We start from the raw sequence: 11,830 nt of genomic DNA, 5'->3' as shown, positions 1-11,830 counted from the left end.
TATTCCGTTGATGCTTAACATCGCTAGATTTTTTTTCTCAAACAACAATCGTATCCAGATTATAGTTCTTTTCCGTACTTTTTTATTACGCTGATAAGAGTGTGCTAATACTTCAACATTAAAATCAATTTATTTGCTTTAGTAGTAACCTTAATGCCGACTAATTACATGATGTATGTGGTTATATATTTGAAATGGATTTTGGTGAACACGCACGCAGGCCACCAGCTTGCGGGTAGGATAATAGCAAACTAGACGACGATATTGTGTTTCTTTCTCAATTCAGTTGAATTTAATTCAATATTCCATTATAATTCCATTAAACATCCTTCATTGTACCTGGTATTAGCTTTACTGTGGTATCGTTTACGTTCTATTTCATGAGATCAGTTTGTGCCGGATGCGGTCCAAGTCCTCCTTCGTTGCACTATTATTTGCTTCCATATACTTGAGCAATGCTGCCACAGCTGCATGATAAAAGAAAAAAAGGAAACTAGAATACACCAGAACGACAGAGGCTCGAATGCCCAAAGCCCAGTGCGGCGCTACGCTTACCGTCTCGATCCGTTTTGTTCATCATCAGCGACAGTATGCCGATCGATTCATTTTGCACGATCTCCTTCAACACGTGGCTCACCTCTGCGCGATCAGGAATGAAGCGTTTATGTAGGATGTGTAACAGTTCGCTAAGCATTTCGTTGGACAAGCTAGCACCGAGCAGTGTGTTCATCGGCTTGCCACTCAGTGACTGTAAGAGGGAAAAGGGGAAGGACACATTGGACCGTGGTAAGACGTTCTCTCACCGCTACGCATTTCACACGTTGCATTCCGTTACCTTTAAGTACTGATATCGCAGATCCTCGTCCAGCCCGCTCCATGTGGTGTAAAACTGTGCGCTTGACTTGGGAGCTCCGGGAATGGTTGTGGGGCGCATCGGTGATGGTTGTGCAGCATCATCAGAAGTAGCAACCTTTTTGGGGCGTTTTTCGTTTGTATCCTGCAAATATTTAGAAGGTCAAACGTTGCGTTTGTAATGGTATTAGGATAGTTCAATACTCACCTGATTTCCTTGGTTGATCTTATTCTTTTCTATTTTATTTTGCGTTGACTGTGCCGGTTGAGCTGTGCTTGCCGATTTGCCCTCTTTTGCTTTCGAGTTCGCATTTGTAGCCTCCTTTGTTACCGCTGTTGCTACGGGCACGGGAGGGGTGGTTTTGTTTGGAGGTGATACGACCGCTGCTGCCGGTGCTGCTGGTGCAGTAATTGGTTTTCTCTGTTCGGTCGGTGTGGTTGGGGGAGAGAACAGGTTGCGCAGTTTGTTCGAATGTGCCGGAAACAGATGCTCGAGGTTGATCTCCTCTTTTGGTTCGACCAACCGTTCGCCCGTGTTGTTGTTGAACATTTTATCGATCGCAGCATCCGGGATGCTTTTGCGCTGCGAAGGGGGAGGAAGAACCCGACTATCAATCGCAATCGGACACGGAATGACGTCCTTGATGGGTATCCGGGTGAGTGGCTTTTTCGATCGAAGGTGCGGTGGCTTCTGAATGAACTTGATCAGTTTGGCATTTTTCTTGATTTCACTCCAAACGAACGCCTGTTTGGCGGGTTGCTCGCTCTTGACCAGCCTCTCCAGCCGCTGCAGGTCCTTCTCGGCCGTCTGCTTCTGTTTATCGTCCTTGGTGAGCTCGATAAACTTACGACAGTCTTCGACCGCACTCTGGTAAGCGCCGCGAAGTTCACGCACCTGCATGCGGCGGTAGTACGGCCGGAAGTAGCTTTCGTCCAGCTGTATTGCCTTGTTGCAGTCGGCCAAACATTTGTCGTAATCTTTCAGATTCCAGTAGCAGAGACTGCGATTCGTATAGTAAATGGCCTCGTCGCCAAACAGGGAGATTGCTTTGCTGTAGCTTCGTTCCGCCTTTTCAAAGTCTTTGCGAGCGAGATGCTTGTTGCCCAGCTCCTTGTACTTGTCCGCTTCCTGCTTCACCAATGCCAGCATTGGATCCATCTTGGCCCCCTTTGGTGGCTTTTCCTTGCCCGGCGAGGAAGCTCCCTTCTGACTGTTGGCATCGCTGAGGCGCTTCTCTATTCTGGCTAAATCTCGCTTGGTCGCGTTCAGCTCACTTTCATCCTGCGACAATTGCAGTATTTGTCGGCATTCGGCAGCCGCCTTTTCGCTCTCACCCAACCGCTCGTAAGCCTGCATCCGGCGGTAGTACGCCTTAACGTATTTGGGATCCTTTTCGATCGAGGTGCTACAGTCGGCCAGACACTCGTCAAAAAGATCCATATTCATATAACACAGCGCACGGTTGCTGTAGTAGGCCGCATTATCGCCGTACGTGTCGATGGCCTGCGTGTAGAGCTCAATGGCTTCCTGGTAGTTGCCAAGCTTGCACTGCTTATTACCCCTCTCCTTCAGAATTTCCGCATCGGCCATCATTTTTTTCTTCGCTGCTGTAAAGTCACATTCAAGAGATGGTTTAAAACACACGCTTAAAATGAATTACATATTCATCCCTAATTACATACATTCGCTCTCCGCTTCATCTTGTTTTTCCAGCGACGCAACGTCCTCGGAAAATTTGCTCATTGCCTTCACGTCGCTTCGCACCGGGGGTAGAGCTTTCTTCTGTGCGAAAGAAATACAACAGAAAAATCATTAAAGCGACGCTGACAAACTGTGTACTAACATTTTAATTGATAAATATGACTTAACAACAACAAAAAAACCTGCTTGCAGTTCCATTAACTAACCTCACTATTATCAGCTGGCTGCACTTTAGCGGTGTTGGCGCTTTTCATTTGCTCTTCCCATTCGTACAGCTCTTTAATAGATTTCTGCATCTGTTCGCATTTGTTTCGCACCGCCAGTTGGGATTCTATGGTGTCCATTTTAGCAGCAGAATTTCACAAAAATCGCACTGCGCCTGGTTGCTGGAAACGATGTACACTTTTGCAATCTTTGTTTATGGAGACATCAAACACAGTAGAGTCCGGGCGGGTTGGGTTGTCAAGCGATTCGTGCTGGTATAAACGGGATAGACGTTTTGCCAGCATTCTTTTGAATTATGAACTGGTCGTTATTTTTTCAACAGAAAACCAGGCAGAGTAACAATTACTCGAAAATAACTTTGCTGTGCAGAGTAGTGATGGTAAAAATGAGGATTTTGTCGGAATCGATTTCGGCCAGTTTCAGCATCGCTATAAAAATAGGCGTTTGGATCCAATCATAATACGTATCGATAAACGCAAAAATTCAAAAATTACTTGTAAAAAATCCATTCTCATGAAGATTGCCGGACTCCCAAGTGCCACAAATCCACTAAACGACCACTAAACGGGTTCTAAATGACTCATGCTCTCAACCTAAACGGAATATAGAAAGACTTCGTTTAGCAGACGGCAAACGACTCATGCATTCTAAAATAGCAAAAAACGCTGAAGCTGACTTCTGTTTGTGGGATACCCAACCAGTGGGAGCTTCCTCGCTTGGAGAGCTTTCTCATTCCCTCTGTACTGTTGTATGGTTTCGCATTGAAGTTATGCATCGCTAGAACTAAAACGGCGATACGATTATTTAAATACTAAACTCCAACGATAATCACCAGCACTGAAGCAAGTGAGATTTGAGTAATGGTGGTTGGTGTTGATACCCACGTATCTGACCACACGACCATTCATATAGATTTTGCTCGGAAAGTTAGAAGGCTATATAGGTCATGATAAGATGAAACTTGCCGAAACACATTGCAAGAAAAGGATAGCAAATAATAATCAGTTTTAATACGCCATCTATTGATCAAACCAATGAAGCTGTGGAGCTTTAATTTTTTCTATGGATATTCAATTTTCCAGTCGTTTAAGCTTATTCTGTGGCGCTTGGGTAAGGAGCCAACGACAACGCGCTTCACGAATGCGTATTTTTTACGATTTATGTGAAATGCTTAACATAACTTTTTTAGTACCTATTTTATCGAATTTTATCCCCAATTATCGGAATATATCGGAATTCATCAGTTGAACAATTTTAAGTTGACATGCTTTTTAATTGGACGCTCAATAGTGGACTGACACTTCAATTAAAAATCATACGTTTGTGTGGATAACCCGGTTCAAGAAAAATTAAGGAACATATTGGATTTTTTGTATGGAAAATCGTGACAACTACAAAGCACAAAGCAATAGTTGCCAGACAATAGAAGTTCAACCAAATAGGGGCCACTGTATTAAGTAATGCGCTTGTGCAAAATTACTCCATTTGCTGTTATCGTGATTTGATTGCAATTCACTTTATCTTGCAATTCAAACGTTAAACTAATCTGCAAATAACATGCTAAAGGGGGTCCCAATTCTACAGTTCGCATACACCAATACACCCATAATCGCGTACAGCTGGCAAGTATACCATATGATAACGCTCTCATAACTACGTGTCAGTTCAGCTTGCTTTGGCCGTACTCCAGAGCACAGTCGTACGCATCCGAGGCAGCAGCAAGGTACAACTCCTCCCGGAGCTCCCGAGCGTCGGTCATTGTGCGGGTAAACAAGCCGAGAAACAGCTGACGTGATACAGTGAGGTGCAGTGAGCCGCTTCCGCCGACGCAGCTTACATTTACGCCGGCCGGTACTTTACGCAAAACCCGTTTGCACTTGTCGCGCGTTTGCGGAAAGTGCGAGCATTGTTTTGTTTACATCTCGCAGCGCCCTCGATTGCTTGGCCCTGTGCGTGCGTGTTGAAGTGGTGTTAGTGAGCTCGAACAGCGCGCTGTGTGGTTGATTGCTTGGTGGTTCGTGCACGTGCTAGCAATGGCCAACGATCGGAGCGACCTCTGCGTGCAAGTACTCGAAGCGGCGACCGACTGCAGGCGGCTGTCCCGGGTGTTGGAATGTTTTTCCACCGAATTTGCTCGCCGCCCTAGCTTCGTTGTGCGGTGCAGTGGAAGGTAGTGAAAATGGCCACAATTTCTCGATGTAGAATCTTAATTTTTTGCAGGATTCTTTTTGTGCAACAGGATAGTATTCATAAGAAATACTTTGATCTTTGTATCCACAGGGTGAATATTATCGGTGAGCATGTCGACTACTGTGGGTATCCCGTGTTTCCGATGGCGATTGAGCAGACGATCTTGCTGGCAGTTGCTCCATCGGACGACAACCTCCTGCATATTAAAAATGCTGACAACAGCTTCAAGTCGTACAAGTGCAATGTGCTCACCTTTAGGTAATCGCTAACCCACCCATCCAATAACAGACAAATTAAACGTGTACTTCCTTTCCCAGCATCGATGTTCCGAGCGTTGGCGGGCCTAACTGGTATCAGTACGTACTGTGTGGCGTGAAAGGCATACTAGACAACAGCACCATACAGCACGACCCAGCCCGTGGCATGATGATCATGCTTTCCGGCAACATTCCACCAGCGTCCGGTCTATCCAGCTCGAGTGCGATCGTGAGTGCTACGGTTCTAGCCACAGCATACATGCACAATGTAAGACAAAGCGCAGTATCGAGTAACGAACTTTTAACCAACTAAAAGCCACTTAACTTTTTCGCAGGCCACATTGAACAAGCAAACACTTGCCACCATTTCGGCCGAGTGTGAAAAGTTCATCGGTACGCAAGGAGGTGGCATGGACCAGGCCATTGCATACCTAGCGCAGGAAGGATGCGCCCAGTTGATCGAGTGGAATCCGCTGCGAGCCACACCGATTCAGCTGCCAGCGAATGCGGTGTTTGTAATTGCCAATAGTCTATCCGAGGCAAACAAGGCGGCCACGTCCGACTTTAACCAGCGGGTTGTGGAGTGTAGACTTGCCAGCAGGTACTGTGGAACCATTTCTGACCGCAAGGTATCGCTTTCTAACTAGTGCGGTCTTACAGATTGTTGGCGAAGCAGATGAAGCTGAACTGGCGTGAGCTAAATCGTTTCGCTGATCTGCAGAAGGCGCTTGCCTATTCGCTAGAGCAGATGGATGCGCTGGTGCAGGCCAACTTGAGCCTGAATGTGTACACCAGGACCGATCTGCTAAAGCTGCTGGAAGTAACCGAAGAGGACTTTACGGACAATCTGTTAACGCCAAACACGCGCAACTCGCAAACTTTCAAGCTAAAGCAGCGAGCGTTACATGTGTTCCAAGGTAATTACCAACCCCAGTACATTGCAATATTGCAGAAATAACATATGAATTGTGCTTACAGAGGCTCTACGCGTGCAGCAATTTATAGAAACGGCAAAGTCCACGCCGGAGGACTGCATTTCGCGTATGAAAGCTCTGATGAAGCAGTCGCACGAATCGTTGCGCACGCTGTACGAATGCTCTCACGAAAATCTGGATCAGATCGTTACCATTTCCGATCGGCTGGGCGTCGGAACACGTCTCACTGGAGCTGGGTCAGTTTGGGCATGCATTCAGTATTGAGGAAATGTCATACTCTAACGCTATACTTTCCGCTTTCATTTGTAGGTGGGGTGGATGCACTGTGGCACTGTGCGACGGTGTAGAGGAAAGCAAGCGATTTGTCGAAACGCTAAAAGCGGAGTTTTACGCCAACATTCCTAAGGCACAGGCAAGCGATATTGGCAGTCTGTGCTTCACCACCAGCCCGCAAAGAGGAGCGGAGATATATTTGATCGAAAAGCAACAAAACAACATTCTTCCTACGCCATAGTTGTTGTCAGCGGTTCTTGTAATGTTCGACGCATTTTCGGATTTCGTTTTGATTAGTGAACAGGTTTAGAATGGAGAACGTTTTTTAAGTGGCTTTTTAAACAATTTAGTTCACAAATTTTTATTCCTAATTACAAACACATTGTTTAATTAGTATGATTTACATGATAGAAACCTAGTAGATGTAATAGCTATTGTTCATAAACAGCTACAAAAAACGAATGCAATAAAAATTAACGTTTGCAACCTAATTATTTTGGTTTATTATTCGTGTTAACGAAAAAATACAATCGTAAGCGTTTCATTTGGGAAAAGTCGCATTGAAGACGATTGTGTCTTTTCTTACCGAGTAAAACAATTTCCTGTATTTTAATGAAGGGTCATTAAAGGCATAATAGATAAATCACTTGCTGCAATTTTTATTTGGCACTCTTCTCCGTCGCGCCGACCAGCCGTGAAGGTAGCTGGTGGCAGGATCCACAGTATAGACGAGCAGTAATCGATAATCTCTCCAATAATACAGTGGGACCTCGCATACTCCAGATCCCTTTAGCAAACATTTGCGCTTCACAGCGACAGCTAGGTTTGACTATGCCTTTTTGCTTACTGGTGTCAGCTGCTGGGGAGATCCATTGGCTGATCAGTGAACTTTCGAAGATTATATAATTTCGGTTAGGAAAGGGGTGATTTGGCAACGTGTACTTTATCCATCAAACAATTACACATATAAAAAATATTCTTAACAGGGCGAGTCAAAAATTAAATTTTACTTGGATCGAATGCGATCCTCTACTACCGCGTTCAGGTCGGTCAACCTATCCCTGACACTAATTATCGTCTTAGTTTCTGTGTGGTGCATACTAAGTTTAATTACGTAATCCTAATCGAAACAAAAATTGAATTGAGGATCAAACAAGATCCTATACTACTGCGTTCCACATGTCTGCCGTTTGCACTACTTAGTACGCTCGGGTACTAAGTGTTTAGAGCCATGTAGGATGCGCTACTGTACTTTGCGCAACTACCACCATCCCAAACTGATCTAGTTAGAATAGCTAGTCCGATAAGCTATCATTATAGCGTATCAGGGACACCAAGGTGCAATACGGTTAGGGATTTAGGGACCCTGGACCGCAAACTAGATTCCTAGCAGGTTTAATGTTGATATATTGATTTTTTAGACAAAGCAAACAAAACGCTAGGATTTATGTGTCGACAATCAAGAGAGTTCAATGACCCACATTGTTCGTTAACTCTGGGTTACACAGGGTTTTCCGAGTCAATTTCCAATGTCAACAATTTTTTTCCATTGTTTGTGAGAAGTTTTTCAACAGCTGTCAAAATTTCCATTTGCATCACAATAATATTTCAATTATTTCACATAATTTTCAACACGTCTCAAGCTGGATTGAGTTGGAATCATGTGTAAAAACTGAAATTTCATTATGAAACAAATACACCTTTTGACAGCTGTTGAAAAACATCTTGGAGACGGTGAACAATTGTGTGCACATTAGGAAGTGACTTGGAAACCCTGACTTGAAAATTGAACAATCAAATAATTTAGTCAATATTTTATGTAATATTTTTGTTATATACATATAAAAAAAACAGTTGAACAACAATACAGCTGTCACTCTCATAATCTTTGAATGTTATTTGTATAATGAGCAAATCTAATAGCTCTACAAATATTCCTTTCAAATATTTAAATTTACAACGACTAACTAAAAATGCTTTCTTGAGATATGTTTAATTGTTTGATGGATTTAGTAAGATTCCACTGCATTTTTAAATTGATAATAAAATCATCTTTTAGCTGTAAAAATAAATATTTTGTATGTCTTTCAAGTTGTAAAAAATAGTGGCTTTTCGCACAACAAGTTAGTCACTGAAACGGATTAAATTGGCTATGTGAGTTTCCACTGTATTGACTTGGACAGAAATCTGTATCTATTGGAAAGATATCTGATTTGTACACGTGTATTTCAGATCGATATCAGTTTGCCAAACGCTGCGCCGAAAGAAAGAGGGGCAACAAATATGAAGCATTGATTGTAAATAAAAACAGGAATTATGTTTCAAACAAGGTTATTATGTTGCAAATAAGATTTGACAGAGAAATAACAAAAGTATGTTCAGGTAAATTCTTCCGTATTTTTCACTTCTTGTAGGTGGTTGAAAATTTAAATAAACATATTTAATTCACCTTTTCGTAATTTATTTATTATTCATTCATTTACCTTAACATTTTGATATATGTTAGTTTTGTAATTGTTTCACTTATTAAAAATAGCTACTACATCTACTAGGTTTCTATCATGTAAATCATACTAATTAAACAATGTGTTTGTAATTAGGAATAAAAATTTGTGAACTAAATTGTTTAAAAAGGCACTTAAAAAACATTCTCCATACTAAACCTGTTCACCAACCAAAACGAAATCCGAAGGTGTGTCGAATATTACAAGAACCTCTGACAACAACTATGGCGTAGGAAGAATGTTGTTTAGTTGCTTTTCGATCAAATATATTTCCGCTCCTCTTTGCGGGCTGGTGGTAAAGCACAGACTGCCAATATCGCTTGCCTGTGCCTTAGGAATGTTGGCGTAAAACTCCACTTTTAGCGTTTCGACAAATCGCTTGCTTTCCTCTACACCGTCGCACAGTGCCACAGTGCATCCACCCCACCTACAAAAGAAAGCGGAAAGTATAGCGTTAGAGTATGACATTTCCTCAATACTGAATGCATGCCCAAACTGACCCAGCTCCAGTGAGACGTGTTCCGACGCCCAGCCGATCGGAAATGGTAACGATCTGATCCAGATTTTCGTGAGAGCATTCGTACAGCGTGCGCAACGATTCGTGCGACTGCTTCATCAGAGCTTTCATACGCGAAATGCAGTCCTCCGGCGTGGACTTTGCCGTTTCTATAAATTGCTGCACGCGTAGAGCCTCTGTAAGCACAATTCATATGTTATTTCTGCAATATTGCAAAGTACTGGGGTTGGTAATTACCTTGGAACACATGTAACGCTCGCTGCTTTAGCTTGAAAGTTTGCGAGTTGCGCGTGTTTGGCGTTAACAGATTGTCCGTAAAGTCCTCTTCGGTTACTTCCAGCAGCTTTAGCAGATCGGTCCTGGTGTACACATTCAGGCTCAAGTTGGCCTGCACCAGCGCATCCATCTGCTCTAGCGAATAGGCAAGCGCCTTCTGCAGATCAGCGAAACGATTTAGCTCACGCCAGTTCAGCTTCATCTGCTTCGCCAACAATCTGTAAGACCGCACTAGTTAGAAAGCGATACCTTGCGGTCAGAAATGGTTCCACAGTACCTGCTGGCAAGTCTACACTCCACAACCCGCTGGTTAAAGTCGGACGTGGCCGCCTTGTTTGCCTCGGATAGACTATTGGCAATTACAAACACCGCATTCGCTGGCAGCTGAATCGGTGTGGCTCGCAACGGATTCCACTCGATCAACTGGGCGCATCCTTCCTGCGCTAGGTATGCAATGGCCTGGTCCATGCCACCTCCTTGCGTACCGATGAACTTTTCACACTCGGCCGAAATGGTGGCAAGTGTTTGCTTGTTCAATGTGGCCTGCGAAAAAGTTAAGTGGCTTTTAGTTGGTTAAAAGTTCGTTACTCGATACTGCGCTTTGTCTTACATTGTGCATGTATGCTGTGGCTAGAACCGTAGCACTCACGATCGCACTCGAGCTGGATAGACCGGACGCTGGTGGAATGTTGCCGGAAAGCATGATCATCATGCCACGGGCTGGGTCGTGCTGTATGGTGCTGTTGTCTAGTATGCCTTTCACGCCACACAGTACGTACTGATACCAGTTAGGCCCGCCAACGCTCGGAACATCGATGCTGGGAAAGGAAGTACACGTTTAATTTGTCTGTTATTGGATGGGTGGGTTAGCGATTACCTAAAGGTGAGCACATTGCACTTGTACGACTTGAAGCTGTTGTCAGCATTTTTAATATGCAGGAGGTTGTCGTCCGATGGAGCAACTGCCAGCAAGATCGTCTGCTCGATCGCCATCGGAAACACGGGATACCCACAGTAGTCGACATGCTCACCGATAATATTCACCCTGTGGATACAAAGATCAAAGTATTTCTTATGAATACTATCCTGTTGCACAAAAGAATCCTGCAAAAAATTAAGATTCTACATCGAGAAATTGTGGCCATTTTCACTACCTTCCACTGCACCGCACAACGAAGCTAGGGCGGCGAGCAAATTCGGTGGAAAAACATTCCAACACCCGGGACAGCCGCCTGCAGTCGGGCGCCGCTTCGAGTACTTGCACGCAGAGGTCGCTTCGATCGTTGGCCATTGCTAGCACGTGCACGAACCACCAAGCAATCAACCACACAGCGCGCTGTTCGAGCTCACTAACACCACTTCAACACGCACGCACAGGGCCAAGCAATCGAGGGCGCTGCGAGATGTAAACAAAACAATGCTCGCACTTTCCGCAAACGCGCGACAAGTGCAAACGGGTTTTGCGTAAAGTACCGGCCGGTGTAAATGTAAGCTGCGTCGGCGGAAGCGGCTCACTGCACCTCACTGTATCACGTCAGCTGTTTCTCGGCTTGTTTACCCGCACAATGACCGACGCTCGGGAGCTCCGGTAGGAGTTGTACCTTGCTGCTGCCTCGGATGCGTACGACTGTGCTCTGGAGTAGGGCCAAAGCAAGCTGAACTGACACGTAGTTATGAGAGCGTTATCATATGGTATGCCTGCCAGCTGTACGCGATTATGGGTGTGTGTGTGCGAAGGGAGTGATCAAGCCAAAGAATTAGAGCACAATTGAAGCGTGGTATGAGCACAGGGAGATTGTGCGTTGTTATTTTTATTGGGTTGTGATACAACTTATCAACGGAAATCGCACGTAATTTAAAAAATTGCATGGCAATTTGATAATGGTTTGCAGTTAACAGACGTCTGTCGAAGATATTGCTGGTCACTTGCCAGTTTAAGGTACCAATCGGTCGATTTAAATGGCTTATGTAAAAAGTGGAATAATCGATAAATTTTACTTTTTATATATTTTTGCTTGATAAATGTCGTATTGAGTCATGATTTACATACCCTCCCCTTTAACTAGATAATATTACTTCCGACGGGCTCTTCATAATCA

The 11,830-nt window shown here is 44.1% G+C and overlaps 3 protein-coding genes across 4 annotated transcripts; 1 reads left to right on the top strand and 2 right to left on the bottom strand.

Annotated features, from left to right (window-relative positions):
• Nucleotides 1-100: 100 nt before the first annotated feature.
• LOC120902110 (RNA polymerase II-associated protein 3) lies at nt 101-2,976 on the bottom strand. Of its 2 annotated transcripts, none has more exons than XM_040310621.1 (6): nt 2,761-2,976; nt 2,536-2,635; nt 1,061-2,460; nt 836-997; nt 556-748; nt 101-467 (listed from the first exon to the last, which is right to left on the bottom strand). In XM_040310621.1, exons 1-6 carry the CDS (start codon nt 2,896-2,898, stop codon nt 379-381), a joined length of 2,082 nt encoding a protein of 693 aa, XP_040166555.1. In that variant the 5' UTR covers nt 2,899-2,976; the 3' UTR covers nt 101-378. The 2 variants fall into 2 exon arrangements, with proteins under 2 accessions (XP_040166555.1, XP_040166562.1); XM_040310628.1 differs by having other exon boundaries at nt 2,536-2,632.
• A 1,472-nt stretch (nt 2,977-4,448) lies between these two features.
• On the top strand, nt 4,449-6,916 carry LOC120896951 (N-acetylgalactosamine kinase-like). The gene is made up of 7 exons (XM_040301490.1): nt 4,449-4,949; nt 5,060-5,227; nt 5,287-5,494; nt 5,562-5,827; nt 5,887-6,143; nt 6,205-6,397; nt 6,471-6,916. Exons 1-7 carry the CDS (start codon nt 4,813-4,815, stop codon nt 6,673-6,675), a joined length of 1,434 nt encoding a protein of 477 aa, XP_040157424.1. The 5' UTR covers nt 4,449-4,812; the 3' UTR covers nt 6,676-6,916.
• Nucleotides 6,917-8,904: 1,988 nt separating this feature from the next.
• Nucleotides 8,905-11,366, bottom strand: LOC120897195 (N-acetylgalactosamine kinase-like). Its single transcript, XM_040301868.1, has 7 exons — nt 10,886-11,366; nt 10,609-10,776; nt 10,342-10,549; nt 10,009-10,274; nt 9,693-9,949; nt 9,439-9,631; nt 8,905-9,365 (listed from the first exon to the last, which is right to left on the bottom strand). Exons 1-7 carry the CDS (start codon nt 11,020-11,022, stop codon nt 9,161-9,163), a joined length of 1,434 nt encoding a protein of 477 aa, XP_040157802.1. The 5' UTR covers nt 11,023-11,366; the 3' UTR covers nt 8,905-9,160.
• Nucleotides 11,367-11,830: the final 464 nt, after the last annotated feature.

The sequence above is a fragment of the Anopheles arabiensis genome, chromosome 2 (genome assembly GCF_016920715.1).
Source record: "Anopheles arabiensis isolate DONGOLA chromosome 2, AaraD3, whole genome shotgun sequence".
NCBI lineage: Eukaryota > Metazoa > Arthropoda > Insecta > Diptera > Culicidae > Anopheles > Anopheles arabiensis.
The sequence above is the reverse complement of the archived record's forward strand: the minus strand, read 5'-3'. Positions and strand labels throughout refer to the sequence as shown.

Excerpts from the sequence above, each read along its gene's own strand:
- LOC120902110 (XM_040310621.1), bottom strand. The coding sequence starts at position 2,898 with ATGGACACCATAGAATCCCAACTGGCGGTGCGAAACAAATGCGAACAG. Across the intron at positions 749-835 it reads TGCGATATCAGTACTTAAAG|TCACTGAGTGGCAAGCCGAT; the intron begins GTAACGGAATGC and ends TCCCTCTTACAG. Across the intron at positions 468-555 it reads GAACAAAACGGATCGAGACG|CTGTGGCAGCATTGCTCAAG; the intron begins GTAAGCGTAGCG and ends TTTATCATGCAG.
- LOC120896951 (XM_040301490.1), top strand. The coding sequence starts at position 4,813 with ATGGCCAACGATCGGAGCGACCTCTGCGTGCAAGTACTCGAAGCGGCG. Across the intron at positions 5,228-5,286 it reads TGCAATGTGCTCACCTTTAG|CATCGATGTTCCGAGCGTTG; the intron begins GTAATCGCTAAC and ends TTCCTTTCCCAG. Across the intron at positions 6,398-6,470 it reads ACACGTCTCACTGGAGCTGG|GTGGGGTGGATGCACTGTGG; the intron begins GTCAGTTTGGGC and ends TTTCATTTGTAG.
- LOC120897195 (XM_040301868.1), bottom strand. The coding sequence starts at position 11,022 with ATGGCCAACGATCGAAGCGACCTCTGCGTGCAAGTACTCGAAGCGGCG. Across the intron at positions 10,777-10,885 it reads GTTGTGCGGTGCAGTGGAAG|GGTGAATATTATCGGTGAGC; the intron begins GTAGTGAAAATG and ends TTGTATCCACAG. Across the intron at positions 10,275-10,341 it reads CCACAGCATACATGCACAAT|GCCACATTGAACAAGCAAAC; the intron begins GTAAGACAAAGC and ends ACTTTTTCGCAG.